The sequence below is a fragment of the Callionymus lyra genome, chromosome 14, assembly GCF_982586985.1.
Source record: "Callionymus lyra chromosome 14, fCalLyr1.hap1.1, whole genome shotgun sequence".
Lineage (NCBI taxonomy): Eukaryota > Metazoa > Chordata > Actinopteri > Syngnathiformes > Callionymidae > Callionymus > Callionymus lyra.
Window position 1 is genome coordinate 20,867,322 of NC_141831.1, and position 22,261 is coordinate 20,889,582.

At 39.4% G+C, this 22,261-nt stretch overlaps 1 protein-coding gene across 6 annotated transcripts in view; it reads left to right on the forward strand.

The window, feature by feature from the left end:
* rapgef6 (Rap guanine nucleotide exchange factor (GEF) 6) overlaps positions 1-22,261 on the forward strand; it is a 109,440-nt gene that overhangs the window by 49,616 nt on the left and 37,563 nt on the right. Inside the window, exon 1 of one of the 6 annotated variants that reach the window (XM_087807787.1) lies at positions 9,410-9,854. The exons of the other annotated variants lie outside the window; for them this stretch is intronic. Within the exon in view, the coding sequence (XP_087663913.1) occupies positions 9,801-9,854 (54 nt within the window). The 5' untranslated portion in view covers positions 9,410-9,800. Of the gene's footprint in view, positions 1-9,409; positions 9,855-22,261 lie in introns of those variants that run through there. 6 annotated transcript variants of the gene reach the window in all.

Sequence of the window (22,261 nt, forward strand, 5' to 3'; positions counted from 1 at the left end):
GCGGGGGGAAACAAATCCTGGGCTTTTCAAGTCTGCTCTGGTCCCATCTAGTATAATTTTCCATCCTAAGGTTCTGTCACCTTGCAAACATGATACAATTTACTTTCATTCAGAAGTCAATACTCTCGTCTTCCATGTGAACATTTTTAAAGTGGAGTTATTTGTGAAGCAACCGAGTGTCGGCACGCTAACGGAAACACCTCTCTCTGAAACGTCTGTGGTTGGCCAACTTCCTGTGCCGGAAGGCAAAACATGGCTCGTCTGTGTCGTGTCGTCTGAATCGATCATAGCTCGAAGGCGAGATGTTGTTGTTGCTGCTGCTGCTTCGTCTAACCATGATGGAACAAAAAAAAAAAGACGTGGTGATTGGTTAAAGGTCCCACCACCTAAACTGACTTCTATACAGTGGGTTGTTATTTTGGTCTTGCATGTACAATATGAAACTAGAAACGACCAACAAGCAGCTTTTGTGCACCAATAATGTTGAGTATCATAGAAAACACTGAGCACAAAGGTACTGTTGCACAACCCACTTGCACAACAGGAAATAGCGATGTCGGCTCCATCTTAACCACAGACTCACTTTTTTTTTTTTCGCTGGTTGTCATAACTTTGCTACAATTCATTGAAATCCATTTATATGTTTTGGGTTATTTTGCAATAACTAATCTGATGATCTCGGCATTTAAGGTTTTGTAGGTTTTAGTATTTAGTCACTTGCTTTACGTGTCACACCGTGACATGAGGGCCACTGTAGATGTTATCTGACCTCCATTCCAGTCATATCTTTACTAAGTCTTACAAACTTTCAAATCCCCAAAACAACGTTGAATAAGCACAGTCGCATGAAGTTGGTTTATTTTTAGTTACTTAATTTTATGGTATGTATTATCTAGTCAAGTTTTCATTAGCAAACCATACAAATGACTGAAAAAAACTTCAAAACCATATATAATCCAGATGCAACCTTAGACCATAGAAAAGAGGAGATTATGATCCACTGATTGACAGTGAGTGCAGAGTCATGGTCCATCTCCAGACGGGCTCAGTGTTCCGTACAGTTTTTCATGCTCGTGTAAAAATGAAAGTCCCACGCTGCTTCAACACACCCGGCTCATTCCTGAGCTCATCTGGACTCATTCTATCAAAAGAACGCAGGTGGAGCTGCTTGCCACTGATGGAAACAACTAAGGGCCCAAGGGAGAGATGGAGAGCCCGGTTGCTACTTCTTCACTAAATTGTACTCGGTTTGATACTGTCTGGATTACAATATAATTTTTTACTCTTCATTTAGCCAACCTCAGAGTTTTCAGTGCCAGCGTTTTCAGATGGAAAACAAACTAAAGTTACTCAGCAACTCGAAGACGAAATCCTACGACTATACTTTTTATCTCCGTCGCGACCTTTTGTTACACCTCTCACCTTATCTGTTTGCCTTTCACTCCGCCTCATACAGGAGGTGGCGCAACCGTGACCTTTTAAAAATCAGCTGTATAAAAAAGAAGGGGGCACTGAGAAAGGGTAGAAGTGAAGGTAATGTGTGAAAAACGGATGAAAAGAGGCGGAGTGGAGGGTCAAGCTGGGTTGTCAAGGCAAGTGAATACATGAACGAAAGACACCGTCTTTACTTTGCCTTACACAGGCTTAAAATCCTTAATTTATACTTTTATTTTTTATTATATTGTGGCACTGATCTTCGCCAAAGTTAAACCAAAATCGAATAAATAACAGTCTTGGGATTTAATAAAATTGAAAAAAGTCTGATTAAAAGGACCATTTTTTTTAATGATTATAAATATATATATTTCTTACAATTTACATGCAAATATTCACAGTTTTCGCAATTAAACTTTCTTGTTCTTTCTATTAACTTTCTGGATGGAAGCAGTTATTAAGTGTTCTGAAGCTAAAGGAACAAATGAATCCTGCGAGATCCTGGCAATGACTGAGGATGAGAGGATACAGTCGCCTCCAGACGATTTTAAAGCTTATGTTTTGAAATATTTTGGTTTAAAAACAAATTAAAGCAGTTACGACTTCGTCAAGAGTCATGTGGTCTGTTAAATCTGCAACACCAGAGACAAGTACTCGACTTTACTACAAATATATACTTATAATACATCATCACATTTATCACAATATATTGTCTTTAAGACAGTTTCACTGTCATCACGTCTGCCATGTTTGCATGAACTAGGTTTTTAGAAGATAGCCTTCAAGGGTTGCATTTGTTTTTAATTAACTTAAAATGTACATTTCTATATTCCTTGTAAACATGCAAGTATAACTTTCATCTTAATATTATCATATTAATTAATTGTATAGAGAAATGGCTTATCAATTAAAAATACCATATTATCATAATATGGTATTTTTAATTGGTTATTACTATTGTACAAATATGATTTTAAGATTCTCACTCCCAGTTTACATTGAACGTTTAATGGAAAACTACATACAAGTAATACAAAACGTTTTGATTTCATCTAAGTTTATACAGTTTGTAATTTTTTAATTTTTTAACTAATTTAAATAAAACAGTAAAAGAAACAAAGGAAAAAAAAGTCTAGTTAAGTACATTTAAATATATTTATGAATTATAAAAGTCAATTAAATTAAAGCTAATGTTTTTTTGTAGTTACTTTATCTTCATAAGGGCCACATACTGTATAAATAAAATGGCAAAGTGCATCATGTGGCCCCTGGGCCGGTATGTTGCCCATGCCTTTAAGGTAAAAAACATCAGGTGAAATGAGGACTGAAAGATGACGTCTGTAACAGGAAGGTGGAATCATAAGCGGCTCTTCTGCAGGGGGAGGGTCCCGCTACACAAGAGTTGAAGGTTCCAGGAAGGTCGGGGAGTGGAATTAATGCGAGGGGGTGAGGGAAGAGTCAATGAGGAGCAGGGTCGAGTGAGTTCAAGACAAGATGAAGGTGAGGGAAGAGTCATCGATTGGACACAGGTTGGTGCTCCGACCAGGTAGAGTGTGCTGCTGTTGACAAGGAGGGTTCAATATGGCTTAATGTGTTTAATGTCTCAGCCTCAGGGTGTAAGGTTGTCGGATTAAATCCATCATGGGTCAACAAAACCTCTGTAGAGTTTAAATGTTCGCCCCGTGCTTGTGAAGGTTTACTCTAGACACTCCGGTTTCCTCCCTACAATCAAAAAACATGGAGGTAAATTGAGGACCTTGGACCTGTGCGACCAATAGTTTGGCACCATAAGCTAGTTGAGTGTAAAGGTTGTTCCTCATAAATCACCTCTTTGTTTAAACAATGACAAGATTGGATCTTCCTGACTGCAGTTCGATACAATAAAATGAAATATTCAGTGCCGTGTGCAGAGAGATAAATCCCAGGAATGGCGAGATTGAGGTAGATGAACGGATGGAACCATAGTATTTGTCAAAATGTACTAATACTTCCTTTGTTCTAGTCTTTTTACTTAGATAGTGTTGAGAATATGCTTTGATAAATATAGCTTAAATATTTTATAATGGCACAAGCATAAGAGAAAAATTGTATCAGCTGATCAAGAAATGAAAAAAATGAGTTTGGATCCTCACCTGTGTGAGTGATGTGAGTGATGGAGGCTACTCCGGTGATGGCTACTCCGGTGATGCACAAGCTGTGGCTCGTGTAGCTTCTAATTTTAGGGATGACATCAGCAGCACTTAGATGACAACCCTGATGAACTCACTGTTCCTTCTCCAAGTCTTCCTCCTCCTCCCTCCCCCCTCTCTTCTGCTCCCTCTGGGTCTTCCCATCGTCCTCAACTGTGTTAAAATATACATTTATATGCAGAAGGCGGAGCTGCCGCCGCGCTCTTTACAACCAGTTGACCAGGCTGTGAATGACTGAGATGAAGATGCTGCAAAGTGAAATCTTTCCTCCACTGCACCAACAAATCGTTGCTCATTTCTCCCTTAACTCTCCTTCACCCTCCGAAATCCCGCTGGCAGGCTTTTTCCTTCTTCTCACTCCCTCCCTCCTCCCTCTGTCCTGCTGTTTGTCTAAATTTTTCATCCACGGCTTCGGCTCATCTTGCTTTAATTTCTTTCTCTCCCTTCAACTCACTGTCTTCCGCTGGTTCTTGATTCACTTTTCTCAGCAAACACTGCAGGTTACAAACTTTTAGTTGACGCTGTGAAAGCCGGAACAATCCAACAACAATATAATAGACTTTTTATTATATTTATATTTATCCCCCACTTTAGTTCCACAGGTCAACCCTTGACCCTTTATCAGAGTTAAAGTATTATTCTAGTATCTATTTAGTATAATTCAACCAGCTAGTCAAAATACACAATATTTAAAAAATGACTTTTTTTAACTTTTCCCAAAAAAAAGGTTCGGCTAACCATGCTATCTGGGCATATTTTTTAATGTGGACTTTAAATCTGCTTTAAAATGTGTGATATGAGAGTTTCTCTTTACACCATGAATTTCATCTCCAATATCCAGCCGTCATTAAGCATTATTGATGGCATAACTTTGTAATAACAGTATAATTAAAGTGGGAAAGTTTGCTAAAAAGTAGAAATCCTCGCATAAGAAACCTGAGAAGACGAATTAAAATCATTATTTCTCTTGTCTGTCCTTTTGCCCAAGATAAAAACATGTGGGACATTTTCTAAATAAGTAGTTCAACATCCCCTGTGAGTTTTTGACTTACGAACACTGGTTATTTGGATAAGAGACAAGAAACTAAAGACGATTATAATACATATTTACAATTACAAATTTCCCTTCACTTTTATTTAGTTTTACTGGCAGCAACCATTTATTTCCTGGTGTTTGTAACTGGTTTGCTAGGACTTCAAACACTTCCTGAACTGAAACCGAAACAAATATTTATTCGTGCATGGTTTTGATGGAGACAACACTAAAACGATTCTAAGTATAATAAAATGAATTTCTTCTTACTTACTATTAGAATATGTTCCGACTCTTTGGGTCACTTCCTCTCATTGATCGCATTCAATGAGTCAAAGGACACTTGGTCAATGGTTAAGCAATTGATATATTGAGTCGCTGTCAAAATAGGTCGTCATGAAATTCTATTTCTTTTTAAGTTGGGCTTCAGTTTACATTTATTATTATATTTCTAACCATTTATGTAAATTCTCATGTATTTTTCTTTTGAATCCCTTTTTTTTTTCAAAGCGTGTTTTTGCATCTGTTGGGTTATTTGTTTCCTCATGGTGAGTCTGCGGGGACGAGGAAGGGAAGGGCTTGTTTAAATGGCAGGAATTCCTGTCATTCAGACACACATACGCAGACACATGTAAGGGGGGGGTGGATGTTCACTTTGTTAGATTTTGTTTACGGCTTTTCTCATGAGGGTTGTTGGATATTTTAAATACTTTGAGAATGCGATAGCTGTGTGAAGCTGAACTGAAGAAGATGGATAATCATGTTCCCCTCTTTTGACATTAAATGTAAATGTTATTAAATAAAAACTTTATTTGTCTTAGACATTGGACAAAAGCGCTCCCGAGCTGACGAGTATACTGTCGTAGCCACGAAAGGGTTAAAGTTTCTCTCAGGGAGACTTGAAGTGCAGCAAACTACTGGTTTTACTGATGTTTAAGTAACATCTCAACACTTGTGTGGTTGTGGTGTTCACACTGTGCTGGAACAAAGCACTAGGGGGGGCTCCGTCAGCTGACTCTTTAATTAGCTCAGCACAAATGGTTAGCCTGGTACTCTCTCTCTCTCACACACACACACACACACACACACACACGGTTTACCACTTTGCTCAGACGTCGGAGAGATCGGGCGAGTGTGGCGTTCTTAGGGGAGCAGCAACAACACAACAAGTCACAGAGAGCCACGCCTCATTGATCGCCACAGATGGACACACAGGATGTCATACACAAACACACACGTCAGTGCGTCATGAGTTCAGATTATAATCTAACTTTCAGTCTTAATTGAACTATGACTCGATGCTCGACGCACATGATTCATTCTTTCTTGACTTTTATGTACTTTTTGGGTATTTTCCAAATCTTGTTTTTTTATGTTGTTTTAGAGTGGTTAGCCCTGATCTTGAGTCAAGCTTGATGCAAGTCTTAACTGAATCATATGTACATCCCGCACTCTGGTTTCCTCCCACTTACCAAAATCACATCGGCAGCTTAGGTGCCTCTTAGAAAGAGCCATCTTGAACAGGGGTGTCCAGCTCAACTGGACCAACCTTTACTTTTATTTAGTTCTTGTTCATTTGTGTATTTCTGTTTGGTTTCACATCAAATTGAGGCCCTTGTGTCTATTTTAAAAGGAGTCCCGATACAGTCTGCACTCACAATAACTTGGACATCAGATAGAGGGCCGCAGAATATCCTCTTACAGGTTGCAAATGGCCCGCTATCCGAAAGTTTGAGACCACCGAAATAGGATATATTCGTGTAACTCTCTGAGAATCATACTGAGAGCTTTGAAACCTACAAAGACTTGCTTAATTGTGTTGTTTTTTGTCTTTTCTCACACTTTCTGTTTTGATTATGTTTTCTTTCTCTCAGTATTTTCCCCCAAAAAACTTGACCAACCACAACCTCCGTAGGGACCAGAATATTCAGAGGGAAAGCTCAGAGATTTAAAGCAGCAATACCTAACATTTAGGATAGATGGACAGATGATAGTACTTTATTAATCCATTGGTTAATTCCTATGCATATTATATTTTCTTAATGATCATTACTTTTATTTCAATGATTATTTTTACTACTATCTTGTAGTGTCATGTAATAAAGGTGAGTAAGTGACAGCCCTCATATGAACAACTTTTTTTTTTTAAGTTACCAGGAAGTACCAGACTTTAAAAGGTTTTTAATTTTTTCGTATTGCTGCTTTAATATGAAAAAAAAGGTAAATAACAAAATTAAGATCAAAAAGTCATCATGCTTTAACATTTAGTGTTGTGTATTAGAAATATTTTTTACGATATGCATCAAGATTCCAGGTCAATGATAAGATATATTGCGATACTAGCAACAATATATTTGTAGTATTATCCGAGTATTTGACTCTAGTGTGGCAGAATTTACAGACTACATGACTCTTGACACAGTCGTGACTGCTTACATTTGTTTTGAAACCAAAATATGCCCAAACATCAGCTCCTGAAGTCGACTGTATCCTCTCGTACTCATCACCTGGATCCAATGCTTCTTAAGCTGCTTGACCAGTGACTCAGCACACAACTACACAACCTGCCATCTAGTGTACAGAAGTGTAATTGCAACACAATAATGAGCAAACGTTGACGGTTAATTGTAAATTAACTAAAATTGTTTTATTTTATACACACTTTATTAAAATATTAACCTTAAATGAAAAACATTTTTAAAACGTTAGTAAAAATTGATTAAACATTTTAGTACATCTCAATATTTAATTTATTTCAGTACATGGACAACTCTGTCTAGACTTGAGTATGATCTGTTGGGTCACCATCACTGCTGCTAGAATCTAAGTGCTTGATTATAAAATAAAAACATATTTTTTGGTCTAGTGGCTTCATATTTATTCATATTCAAGTTTGAATATGTATTTGTGGCGCAGCATGTTTTGCTTCTTTTCGCAGTCTGAGGGTGTCTGACATCAGGGCACGGACATGATAAACTGCTTTGCGCTTTTTGAAAAAAAGAAAATGCTGCAGCTCTCCAACACACACAGACTCACACTCTCTTCCATTAGACTGCCGTCCTAAATCCAGTCAGCGTTTGCTAATTGAATTCATGTGCATGTGTGAGGTCCAGTGTTTGCATGTGGCTGACCTGACTTTTAAAAACACACCCCTCATTCAATCGGCCCTCCGTCCATATCTCCGATCGCTCCTTTTCGGCTTCCCAGCTCTCCTTTCGTATCTATTTTCTATCTCTTCTCTCTTGTGTACATTCACTCCTCCGAAGGCAGGGCTCCATGTGCTCGCCTCCGATTGGCCGCCGAGTAAAAAGATGATGTCATCCCTCGTCGGGAGGTGGTTTCAGACTCTGGAATCGAGGCTGCTGGCAAAAGCGAAGAGTATAAATGGGATCACACAGAGTCGGGGACGAGTAGATGGGTTGCGGATAATGTGATGAAAGAGAAAAGGGGGGGATCTCTGGAAAGAAGTAGGTCTGAAGAAAAAGAAAAAAGTGGACCTTAATGACTGAAGTAAATGAGAAAAAGTAGTTACTATAAAGTGTGACCCTTTCTTCCCTGCTGAGGGACAAATCAGCTGTTCAAACAGCCATACATCCTTCACTTCCTCTCCTCTTTTCACGTCTTTTTTTAGCTGAACATTCTAGAAAACAGCCACAGACGAGGCAGACACGCTGATCCAGAAAAAAATGGAATGAAAATGCATCCATTCTTGCCCTAATCTAGTTTACAGAGGCATAAAAGTGTGATTTAATTGGATTGTGTCTGGTGATTTATGGAGCTCAGACGAGTCGAAGTCATGCCGTGTTCTTTTATAAAGGAAGCTCAGAGTTTCCCCAAGGAGGTCCTATAAATGGATGTATATATTCTGTATATATATATATAACTGACGTATAGAACAACCTTTAATTTGTAATTGATTTATAGATTTTAATCAGCTATACATATTAAAATGTGTATCAACCACACCTTTTAATATGATTCAAAAGCATGTTATTTCAAAAATAACTTTCATTCTTTTCAAGTTTTTTGACGGAGAAAGAGTAGATGGAGGGAAGGAAGAGAAAATATAGTTTTATTTAGAGTATAAATCAAAGAATTTCAGTCACTTCCAAAAACTTTTATTTTTCCTTTGACCTCACTAGGGCCACATAAATGGACTCGCACGGCCACCAGTGCTATACTTTTAGTCTTTACTTAAATTCTATACCGTCTTTTATAAGTGATTCACGACTGTGCGTGTTGCTCGAGTGGGTTTTAATCCCGGGGAGTCCGCACCAGAACCACTTTTCAAAGGGGGAATCCCGTTTTTATGCCGGTTGTCCCCCATTTGTGAAGCTCTTCTCAGGCGGAGGGTTTCTCATTTTTACCCCAACCCCCTTCTCTTTTCCCAGTAATTGACGCCGCATCCCGCTCTCAAAAAATGGGGTGGGGGCTTCTCTTTATACCCTCAGCTTTATGTTACAAGATGATCAATAAAAATGCTCCTATTTTCCTCTCGTTTTTCTCCAACGCGGCTCGCTTTCCATCACTCGCCGGTCCACCCTCCCATCCTTTTTCTCTCTCACTCACTCGCTGCACAGGTGATGTCATTCTTCAGCTGGATTCTCCTCCCTCCCCCCCTCCGGACCCCTCCTCTCGCTCGCTCCTCCATTTCTCATTAGCGGATGCTTCTCCTAAGCGCAACATCCTCTGCACCGAGGCTTCTCTCTCCGATAGTTAGGAGGGGGGGTACGCGGAATACCGGGGATGAGAGCTGGCGTTGGCAGGAGCAGGGACCGCCGGCGACTGACTTCCATGGAGCTGCGCTGCTGGATGTTGCACCGCTGGGAAAAGTCTGGGGAAAAACTGCGAGAGTGATCGAGGGCTGCGAACACATGGTTGAAGAAGTGGAGGCGACACTTTGAACCGATGCATGCAAGAAGCTCCACATGCAAGAAGAAAATTCCACTTTGAAGATAAAGTGGATTTTTTACCATGGACTTCATTTTCCTTGCATTCTGACTCGGATTTGCAAATAAAGTACCTGGATTTTCTTGCACATGATGAAGACCGTAGATTGAAAAAATATTTTTTTAGGGGGGTATTTTTCTTTCTTTTTTGTTGGGAGTGAAGGGAACTTCACCGGCACCCTCCCTTCGTTGGAAATGGCTTTCCTAGTCCGTTGCTATGCCAACTGCCTGCAGCCGTGGTCCTCCAAAGTAAGCGATGTCGTAATCCTTTTTCTCTGGCCCGCGCCGCTGGCTGAGGAGCTCCTGCATGTGTGTGTTGCAGAGGGGATTGAAACGTATATGAATTTGGAGCAGTGTGTCATGGCTGTTGTCCATCTTCTCATGGTTTAGTTTTGGCAACTTTATCAATCTTTTTGGTAGCAAGTCTCCTGCAGATGCATTTCTGTTGAGTGCATCTGCTGTTGCACGGTCTATAGGTGGAACAACTGTTTGATGTCGGCTCGTGTGTGTCTTCGGGGAGTGTCTGTCTGGATGCTGAAAGCCTCAAACATGTTGCTGGAGTGTGTGTTGGTGCTGGAGTTAATTCAGGTCCACACCAGATGTACATGATGACGTGGAAGATCATGCAAGTCTCAATGATGCTTTTTTTTTTCCAGGGACTCTGAATTAAACTTCTGGATAATCTGTTCTTATATGGCATAATATTATCACTAGTAAGACATTTGTGTTGGGTCTATTCTGCATAGCAACACATTCTTTATACAGTCAATGAAATAATATACTCACTGCATAACTATAATTGTGATTTATTTGGTCTTTAATTTCCACCGCTTGAGATTGCTTATTCTGGACTTGGTTGTATTCCCCCCTCGATGATTTCTAGTTTGGTTAGAAATCGACATTATTAGAAGTGATTGAATTTTGGTGGTTGTGTAGTTCCATTCGTGTTACAGTTGGTTTTGAAGGCAAATTACTTATATGGGTTCTGACAGCTTCTGCTGCCGCAAAAAAACATGGCTAATAGGGCTGTGTATCGCCAAGAATCTGGTGATTCGATACTTGCCATAATACATGTGTGATGATACAATATATTCCGATACTCGTTTTCTGGCTTTTTTTCTGTAATCAAATGTGAAATTGCTTGTAGGAAAGTGCTTCTCAAAATATTAACAACATTTAACTTATACTAATATTGCACAATGAAGTGCAAGAGTCTCAAGCAACCTGGAGCAACATGCAATATCCAGTATCTGTCAAAACTTTGTTTTAAAGCCAAAATGAGTCCAAACATCAGCTTTAAAAACTGCTGGAGCCTGGTGTTTCCTTTCTTTTCACTTATTGCTGCCATTTTGGTGGGTTTGTTGTTACTTTGGCACGGAGGAAATGATGAATATTGCCAACTAGTGGCCAGAGGTTGAATTGCACCACACAAAATAATAAACACAGTGAATATCCACAATTATGTTAATTGTAAAATAAAACAAGTAATACAAAAAAAGGAAAATAATATTGGGATAGTGAAATTGAATATCACGATATATCGGTATATTCTTCCACCTTTAATGACTAGCATGACTTTGTATAACCCAAAATGCAACGTATCACGTTCCATAATTCCCAGAATGTTGCATTAATGTTGCTAACACAATCATTCTATCTTCAAACTTTCAGTCTCTGAAATTTATATAATATTAGCTCCTTGGCAGAGGTATTCCACATCGCAGGGCCTTTCCAATTTGTGATGCAATCATCTACTTTTGTAACAATTAGACTTGTATTATTCTAAGGGTATCACTTTACCAACGTCTGAACTTAAGTTGGGGATATAACTACTACTTATATACTTGATCATAATCAACATGTTGGTAACATCAACTCAACATGTTTAGCTGCCTCTCGCTAATGAAATCTCCTGACATTTAAATATAAACATTTGTTCAATAACAGTGTGTCGTCGTATCTTGTTAGTAATTACTGGAGCTGAACTTGAAACCTACATCTGCGCGTCGCTAACAGGCATGGACGCCGCACCAGTCGAGCCGGTTCCTCCTCCGTCTGCATCTATTAAGCTTCATCCCAGCCTGCCCCCGTTTGAAGTCCACAGTTAATTGGTCGATGTCTGCGATGCACCCACCTTTTTGGGAAAAGGTTAATTAAGTTTCCTCCCATTAGCCGTCATGCTCTGTCTGGACAGATACCGAGTACAGGAGTTGGGTGAATGAAAGGAGAGTGAAGGATTAAGAGGCTTATTGTCGTCTGCAAAAAAGGATTTTTCTGAATGAATCACTGGATCTTGTCTAAACAGGAAAAAAAACACTGCATTGTTGTGTATAACTGGCAGAACGTTAAGACATGAAAGGCTTTTTGGAAAGTTTACTGGGAACAAATGACAAGAAGTGGGAAAAGTTTTTCTGGTTTAGAGACTCGAGGGGATGTTAAGTTTTTAAGATAAATCAGTAGCATAGTTTTGGGATTTTCTTCTTTTTTTTAAAAAAAAATACCAACTAAACCGCTAATGAAATCTGGTGTAAACTGTAAAGCCGTTCATGTAATTATATGGCTCCAGATTTTTTAAGCATGCAAAGTTTAACCTTGTCAGTGATTAAAAAAAAACAAAAAACAAGAAGCTTTATTACAAAACTAATAATGCAGAACACCCTTGGGACTGTATGTTTCAAGATATCGGCTGGACTTCTGAGACGGAGCGTTTCCTATGGTTGTATAAAACGGGCTGAAATGAAGTGCAAGGCTTCGGCCAAGCTCCGGGAATAATTTTTAACGTCATTAAAATATTGACTGTGGTTGGAAATCTGGCATCGGGTGACCAGCAGCCAAATGTAGGTCAGCGAAGCAGTTTTGTTTTTCATGTGGTCGTAGTATTTACAACGGCATTAAACAAAGCATACATTTGTAAAGAAATCGGCTTCTAATGAGATGGTTTGTGATATTTCTCTTGGTTGGAAGGCCATCTTTTCGGATCTCATTCTTGGGAACCCAATTGACCTTTTCTGCCTCATCTAAGTTCTCATTTCCCCTTCAATGTCTACTTGTACCCTCTCGTCTCTACCGCTTACTTTATTTTTAAGCACGGTATCCCACGGTCTTCCTTTTCCTGCATCCTGTGTCTTTTTTAACTCCATCCCCAACGACTTGTTTTTCCTCCCTTATCCTCCATCTATTATTTAAGCATCAATAACGGGCCTGTTGTTGTTGTTGTGTTTGTCAGTGTAATGCTGCTCCATTCACGGTTTCCTGTCCCTTAAATTCAATATATTACTAAAAAATTGATTTATCTCTAGAAGTTCATGTTTTGCCTTTCTGTGATAGGAATATTTAAGACCTTACGTCCTTGAAAATTAAGTGAAATCTTTCACTTATTAACTCATAAGGACATGCACATGAGCAATTACACAAGTCTTTGGTGAGTGGTAGGCTGAACATTAAATTGGTTGAATTTGGTTGAATTTTCTGGACTACTAGTTAGAGCTAAGTATCGTGGCCATTCTCCATTAGATTTGGATTCTTAAGGTTCGGAATCAATTCATTTTGATTCAATTCTGAAACTGCTCTTAAATAATTGAAATGGCTCAACTGTGTTACAATGTACTTAATTTTTTCTCATCTTAAAAACCATTTGGCTCACATTCGTAGAACCCCGGTTACAGTCTACTGACTGCATTTTCATTAAAATGGTATGTTTCACTCGTTCATACATCCAGTCAGATGTTTACATTTCACCATGACATAGTGTGACACCTGAACAAGCCACTTTTTTTCCAGTACAGATGTAATTTTAACTTAAGAAAATGAAGGAAAAGAAAAAGGAACACATGCGCTTGGTCTATGGTGCAACATTGACACAACAAACGCATGTATAACGCACTAGACTCCTGTGTTTGTCTTATGTGTCTTAATCTTTTAAAGTATATATTTTATTGGGTATTGTTTTGATTGTTTTCTTTGTGACCCTGGTCTGGAAAAGCGCTCTCCAAATATAAATTACTGTTGCTCCACATTTAAAACAGCTTAATAGTTTAGGAGACTACTACTAGAACTTCTTCTGTATCTCCTAGTTCATCTTGGAACTGACCATTTTCACTGGGACTGCTGCCCAACAAACTTTTTTCTAAGCCACCTTTTTAGCAAAAAAAGTTAACTTCTGTGCCATAAGTCATGATCATGCGTGGCTAGGTATACACTGGGGGGATTTCCTAACTTCTTAATATGCTCTGACGTTGTAATTGTTGAGACAGTATCGAACCAGTGAGTTAATGGTTTCTTTCTAACGAGTGTTAAGTGTGTCCAATCACAGATACTTTATGGTAATGTCATTCTGCTCGGGCAACCAGGTACCCTTACCGGCCCACAGGAAATGGCCCGACCATTCATCATCCAATCACTCCGGACGGCTCGCTACACTACGATAGTGCCGAGCCGCTATCGAGTGAGAGAAACGAGATTAATTATTCCTCAGTACGAAGCATCGACCCTGCCGACGCAGCGCAGGCGTCGTGCCAACGTGGCCCTAGAGCTCGGGCGATAGACGCCGAGCACCTCCAACACAAACATAACACACATCAATAACGTCCACGATTATGTTGTAATTTATCGGCAAAAGAGACTCATTATTTCAGCCAATCGGAGCGATGTAGGAAGCATTATTTTAACTTCTATTTAGATCCTGTAGAATGTAGTCTTGGCGTATCAAAGAGATGTTGTCTCCAGACCACCAAAGAAAAAGCAGACGTCTGCAGTGAGAAAGGGGGGGTTGGTGTCATCCAAGGATTGTGTGAGGGAGACGACCCCAGAGAGTCAACAGGCTCAAGACAAAGGAAAAAAAAAAAAAAAATCAACCGACCGAGAGGGAGAGTGCTTTTTAGTATGTCATGGGAGGTCGTGGCTATCGTATGGACAGGAAGTAGGGGTGATAAGAATCAATATGGGTTGCATTACTCCCAACTCGCCCCGACTCGTTATCACGTGAGACATAAATCACCGTCAGAATAGCCGAATAAAAAGAGCTTCATAAACGCACTTCATATCATCAACATCTAAATACGTAATCATAGATCTTTCAAGTACCATCTGTGGTTTGCTTCGGCACAGACTTCAGCTGATTAGCTTTACAATTTCAATTCACTTTCCACTGAAGACTGAAATAAACAAGCTTTTGTTGTGCATCTATTTTAGTTCAAGTACTATGTTTAGAGCTACTGTGATTATTATAATGGTGGTTATAAATGCAGCCAGCAGACCACGTGTCCACCATTTCAAAACAGTTATAGCCTCTTTTTTTTCAGCTGTCTGGACCAAAGTCTATTGTTGATGTTCCGTCTCACATCCTGGTATTGGCTTCAATTGAAAACTAAAATTAAACTAGAGAAATCTACTATTTCTTTCTTTTATAAATAGGCAAAAGCCTTTTTTTCATAGCAAGCAAATCTGCTGCTTCTTCCCAAGTCCTTGTGTTCAAGACAGACCTGCAACTTTAAATTTGTACTTAAACTTGTGCCAAGAATAAGTATTTCTTATCTTTATCTGTGGGTGATCTTGAGGACTGTTCAGGTAGGGGGTCTCCACCTTCCAAAGGGTTCTGGCCCAGTCTCACCATGGCGTCGTCTCGATTCTGTCCAGTCAGTGAATACTCTGCCCTTTACCTGGCAGCTGGTGTTTCCCCCCATTGCGTGCAAAACTGTAACTAGCTGTGTGCGACGTCTGATACCCCATCGTGTCTGCAGCACAACGGGGTTTGTTATATTTGTGGACCGATGAGGGAACTCGTTTGATGCATGGTCAACGAGGAATTTCAGATCAAGCTTGATGAAGGGGCTCAATAAGGACTTTATGTTAATTGAAAGATCAATAACCTGGCTTCCTGTAACAGGAAGTCTAAACAGAATGTGATACCAGTCTCTCTTAGCTCTGTGGTTTGTGTCAACACAATCCCACGGGAGTTTTCTCTTTTTTTTATTTGTTTTTTTTTAGAATAGTTTTAAATGATATCTTCATTTTTCTTCCTAGTATACGCTGGTATCTGTTTACTATATAGTTCCATTTAGGAAGGTGCTCTTGTAGGTGCTTCCTAAGATTTGGTTTCAAGCTGTGGGACCTCAAGTTCAGTAACCGAGCCCACATTCTTTTCCTCTCATGTGTGGACGGGCAGCCATTGTGAAGTGTGTCTAGTGTACAATACTTAACAGGGACATAAATCCGGAGCTAATTAATGAAACCTAAGCAGCGTATTGTGATGGTTGTAGATGTGTAAAAAGCCAGTGTTGTGTCCTGAATAGTGTAATTACCAGCCATTAGCAAAGATAAGCTGAAATTCAGACTGAAATCCCACTCATGCCCCTCGTGGATTAACAAACCGGAGCCGGTCATTATTTCCTGGGATAAATGCTGCTAATGTGTGGCCGCTCACGTGGAGATCCACTTCAACACATCAACTCTTCCTGCTTTTCTTTAGAACATCTTAAAACACACAGAGCTCAAACAGAGCTCATTTCTCAACCACAAGTATCGTCACTCATCTGGCCAGTGTGTGTGTTCACGTTACAATCCTGATATTTTAACCACTCGCTTCTTGCTATTGATCCCGGTCTCGTCTCCGCCTGTTCCACCTAACAGGCTTTAATGTGTAATTTTCAAGGACATTTATAAATACAAAATGACAATCTGCATTCATATTGGCCATTCTTTTTCGCTTAACTCCACTGGAAAATGGGTTTTTCTTGCTGGGTTTTTGTAATTAGGTGGTAAGGTAAGTCTTTACAGACGGTTTATTTTTTACAAAAAAGAGTAAATGCATTGTATTGTCGGGTAGTTGTCGGCCTGAAATATGTTTCTATGATGTCACTTAGGAAACAGTGTCTTTGTAAAAGCCCAATTATGCCACCCTGTCACACGTTCAAATTTAGGGACAAGCATGAATCATGAATTTTATGTTCAAAATGATATATTTATTGAATAAAAATGGATCATATCAAGAGCGTATTTGAATAATGAAATTAGAAATTGCATCCATTCATCAAAACAATTATTATCTTAAATGAATATTTTCAGTGCTCATTCATTTAAAACATTCAGTTATGGTGAAATTGTTTTTAAGAATGAGAAAAAGTGTGAGATCTATAACATCCATCGAAATATTATTATACACATTGAATAATCATTTTAAATACATTTTGACAAGTTTTTGGGAGCTCATTAAAATAATCTTTTAGATTATTATTAGTCACTATTGACGCTGTTTCCAATTTCCTCTGGTGCTTTTCTCGTTGTTTCCATTGCCCATCATCGCTTCAGTCTGTTGATTTTCACAAACATTATGAGTTCAACTGTGTGTGCCAACACTGGCCGGAGTCAATATCCTGCCAAACCAGCCTGCGGCACACATTTATTTTGAGCTCGGTCTGAACAGAGGTTATTGGGCCGAGCCCTTTGGACCAGAGTCAACTAATATATAGCAGTAGTAACACTGGGTGGGGCTTCCCTCTTCATGTGTATGGGTACCAGAGGAGCTTTTTTTGGGGGGGGGTGGATTGTTGTTAGGTTTCAAAAAAAGGCGAAAGGCCGGAAACATCTGGTACCAGAGGGAAGCTGCCTTGTGTGTGGGTGAATAATGTACAAATGGATGGATGTAGAGCTTAAATATTCAATCTGTATTTAACAGTTATGAGTAGTGGATGGCAGGAAAAGGAAGGAGAAAACCTTGATAAGATTGCTTTAGTCTAGCTAAAATGAATGAGATAAATGTCCTTTAGTCGACTAGTATACCTAAAAAATCCTGTCAACAGCTTCTTAAAACAAATGTATGCTTTATACATAGAAGAGATGTTATGTCGTGTTTTGGACGTGATGTTGATCGCGATGATCTTCAGATGTGTACAACGAGTCAATATTGTCTCTATAACATAAATATTGTTTTAAAAAAATCCAAATAATGCTCAAATATTTTTGATTGTACATGAAAAACAAAATGTTGTAATGGTCAAGAGATGAAGCGTAGAAAATCTGAAAACAATAACTTTATTGAAATGTTTCTTATGACCTTGTGTAACCCTGTTATGTTAAAAAAATATATAATTTGAAATAGTAATAATTGGACTATTTTGAAAATAGTTTAGAAATTGATAAGATTGTTAATCTTTTTGAGTTAATTTGTTTAAATTAATAATTTATTTTTTCATTTTACAGTCTTTTGACTCATATTTATTTGCAATATATTATATTTTTTTGTTTTTTAGGATATTTTATTTACATTACAAGTAAGTTTCGGGTGATGGTCAGCTGTGTTGCTAATTAGCATTAGCTCGTAAGCCACATCTAATATTTTGACAAATGTAACCTGTTGCACTTGGTGTTTTTGATAAATTAAACGAAGCCGGTGTGTTCTTGTTTATGCTACATATCTTCTATTCAGTGTTTTCCTCGGCTGTAAATCAAACATTTTATCAGCCCAGTGCTGTATCTGGAGGAGGAAAGTAGCAGCCAGGTTAAATATTACGACCGTAAACACTCAGTTTGTTTTGGTGTTGACACAGTCTGGCGGCCACACGCGTACCATCACAGTCACTCCCTTCAGCTGCCAAATGGAAGGAATTTCCACTCCGGCTTGGCGGTAACGCTTAACGGTCCTCCAGAGAAGAACACTTGACTCTGCAGGGTTGCTGACCCGAGCGAATTACCTTCCTCAGCTCGTGCACGTCTGAACGCTCCTGATCAATGTGTGCGTAACCGTTTAAGGTCGGACGGCGATCTTAGCATGCAAGGTTATGGAAGCATTACATGATGGTTGACTTTTATTGTAATTATGGTTCAACAAACGCCTGGTGACGTTGATAGAGACACTTCAGTTTTCACAACTATGACATTTCGGTGTTCTAACACTGGAGGGAGCCAAAAACAAACATTAGTTTTTTATTGTCTTGACTTTGGCTTTTGAGTGAAACATATAATGCATTTCTTGCTATAGTTAAAAAAAAGGTTTGCAGGAAAACTTTATGTCAAATCTTTGGTAAACGGAGAAACAACCAGGCTGCGTTCATAGTCAAATGGAGAACAAATCATGTTCCTTGATGCCGCATTAACACGTCAAATACCACTTACGTTTTGTGTTTCAAGCTACACATTTTCACAATTTTTAACTAGTTTTGCTGAAGGTAGTACATTTATTTTTTCTACTTTGTCTGTTTTTTTGTCTCAGATAAGCCATTTCTGGTCAACTTGTTCTTTTTGTTGAATATCCTTCGTTTCTCTGATGAACTTGAAGTCAATTCAGCTTTCTCTCCAACAAGCCTCCGATACGACAGAATAGAATTTTATCACAAGGTTTTTCTCTTAAGTTACACTCTGAGAGACGAGAAAGTTTACCAGTTTTGCATGTGTGGAATGTACTCATTCCAGGGCTAGAATTCCTGCCAATTATTACTCATATCCTGTCAGAGAAATAAACAAAGTAACAATCAAAAGGCGTCTAGGAGTCAAGGCTGTTTCACCAAACTGTATCAATGTCCTCTGAAGATGAATCCCCCCCCACGTTAGAACAATGGAATCCAAGCGCTCATGTACACCCTGCCCCCCCGCCCCTCTTCTTTGTTCCCCACTCTTGACATCCGGTGCAAGAGTCACAACCCTTTGGCAGAGCCACTCAGCATCCTGTCAGTCACAGCGCTGGCACGCCGGGCGCCGGCTCTGCCAACTGTTTGTCTCGCCAGCAGAAGTCCGCCCTGGCTGGAATAATCTGCCGTCAATGGACCATATGCCTTCTAATTCATGGGCTGGCTGTAAAGTATATTGAATCGATCCTCATTAAAAGCCTTTATATCCTCGTAAAACACGTTTTCAAATAGTTTGAATCGATTTATCCGTGACTTTAAATCAGACGGTGCCATAGCACCATCTTCTAAATAAGATAGTTAACATCTAGTTAAACATTTATTGCTACAATTATATAAAAGTTTTATTTTTTAATTTTGATTCTGTTGCTAATAAGTGCGAGTGTTTTGAGCTGATGATGTTGGAGAGGAACAGTCTCTAAGTAGCTTTATAACAAGATACCATTGTTTTCTAACTCCATTAACAAACCACTTTGTCTTGCTCCCTCTTAGTGAACTCATCACTGGTGTGGGCATCAAGTTATTTTTTTTTTCTGCCTTCATATTTCTTTTTCATCAGACCGAACTAAATTTGTTACTATGCCGAGAAGCCTGTGCAAATTTCGATTTTTGAGTATTTAATTAAAAACTACTGAGTAGTGAGGACTACCGTAATGACAGTTATACAAGCGCAACATAATTTTTTTTCAATAGTTTTAAATGAATTTTACTGATATGGGTAATGATGCACGTAATGAATCCCCATTTAATCTCATCAAATCAAAAATGCCGTAAAACAAACAATGAAAAAAACAATTTAACATTGACGCAACTAAATTCTTGACACTAGAAATGTCACCAATATGTTATTTTTTCTCCAGATTCTTATTAAGTTGACCTCTCTTTCGACACCTGGGCTCTGAAGTTCAAGGTTGTGTTCAAGGTTTTGATTTATTTATTTACCATAGTGGTTTTCCATTATAAGATGAAGGCATAATTAGATGATATATATACTCCTCAGCTCAACAATCTTTCATTTAGAGACTTGTTTATTGAGCTTCTTCCCTCCATCCTACAGCTGCTGATCAAGAGACGATTGAGTCGGACACAATTATCCCTGAGATTTCAATCTATTTAACTCCGAACCGCACCTTCCAGGACCAGCCTATCTCTCCCCGGTCGCGCCTCCTTGTTGACATAATCGAACCGTACAGCAGAAGTAACCCGCCACATTTATATTTAATCCCTCAACTCTCATTCCTAATGCATGAGGAAAATGGGAGACCCGGCTCACCCCCTCTTGCCTCGCCTTCTGGGAGAGGGAAAGAGAGGGATTAGTGCGGGATTAAGTGTGGTGTGAATGGGAGCCACGAGACCTCCACAATTATTCACCCCACTTTCCATCCTTCCATCCCTAACGCAAATCCCCCCCTTCTTCTTTGTACTCTCACACATCCCCCGGCACTTTAAATACATTTATTCTCCTTAATCTCGGCTGCCATTTTGTCCGGTAACGAGTTGAGCACTGGGATTATTTAATAGATTTTACCGAAAACCCAAGTCATTAAAATCCTTTAAATTTGCAAATAAGCTTTACAATTTGAATTAAAAGGGTTTTAGCTTCAGGGTTAACGTATTTAAATGCCAATAAACTGCCACATGGATGAAGCTAGTCTAATCCAACGGGATGTCGGAGACAAAAACGCTAACCTATTGCTGAAGTCATTATTAACATATTACCATGTCTTTAAGAACTTCATTTCACTTATTGTATTGGCTGTATTGAGTGATCCACTCCTTTTAAACACTGGCGTCTTTGTAGGTCACTGTATAAACATGGATAATCATCTACTTTGAATTTGACACAACCATCTGGTGGGCCACATAAGACCATGACTTGGTGGACCAGATTTGGCCCCACAGCAGCCCAACATTCAATTGTAGTTTGTTATTTTTGCTAGCCATGCTAAAGTTCTTTTATAGGTTTTTCATAATGTGTTTTTTTGGCAACAAACATTTTCTGTTTCATTGTGAGACAGTGTATGGAACCCATTATTTTGGGGGAAAAGCCTAGCCATGACTTTGTAAAAACCAGCCTGATATACATTTTTCACACGCTCTGCCTTCCCACAATTCCACGTCACTCCTCAACCACCGTACGACTCCAACATTCCCTCTCTCTCGAAGTGCATTCTTCATTAGCCTAATTGCGTCGGGATTTCTCGCACACGTTAAGGAGAATGAAGCCGTGACTGAAGCTGTTTTTAAGTGAAATCCATTTCCCATTATTGCCCGAATGGTTGCGAGCTTCTCTTATTGAACGTAGCAGGCGTCGCCTTATGCTAACCAGGTTTTATCGACCAAAAAAAAAAAAAAAAACGGGTCATGAAATTGAATTAACGGTTTCTGCCGCCAGTGTTTAGATTAGTCCTTGTAGTTTGTCGGTTGTATATACTGTCACGGTCGGAAAGATTTATTGGACTCTAGAAACTACTGTTATCTTACTATTATTTGCAGAATAATCCTATCGTGTTGAGATGAAATGCAGATGATATATCATGAGGAAAAGTTGGAGATATATGCGACTGCCGCATTAAGAACACGCCAGTGAACTTGTGTAACGCCCTCCCCTTGTTAGCGTGTTTCCCTGTGGGTTCAGGATGCGGGGGGCTTTAAGTGCTGCAGGGGTCGTGGACCGGCCTATTAGAGACGTGCACTACGGAGGCAGCAACCCCAGACTCCAGGTCTTTAATATTAAATGTCAGCGCCGCCGTTTCTCCGCTGCCAGGTTCTTTGTAGACGTAGATGGGTGTCTTTGTGCGGTCAGCGCCGTTTCATGGGGCCGTGATGGAGGAGTTTTGGTGCAGGTCTGGTTGGTGTCGAAGGAGGACTTCTTCTCTGACGTTGCCCAAATCCAAACCGGTATGTAGGTGATGAGCGCTGGGATGGATCTACTTCACAACAGAAATGTTCTGCCTTTATGTTTTGGAGACACCTGGCTGGTGTTGCATCTTCAAGTGACCTTGCTTGACTTTTTAGCGTAAATTCTACAGAATTCTA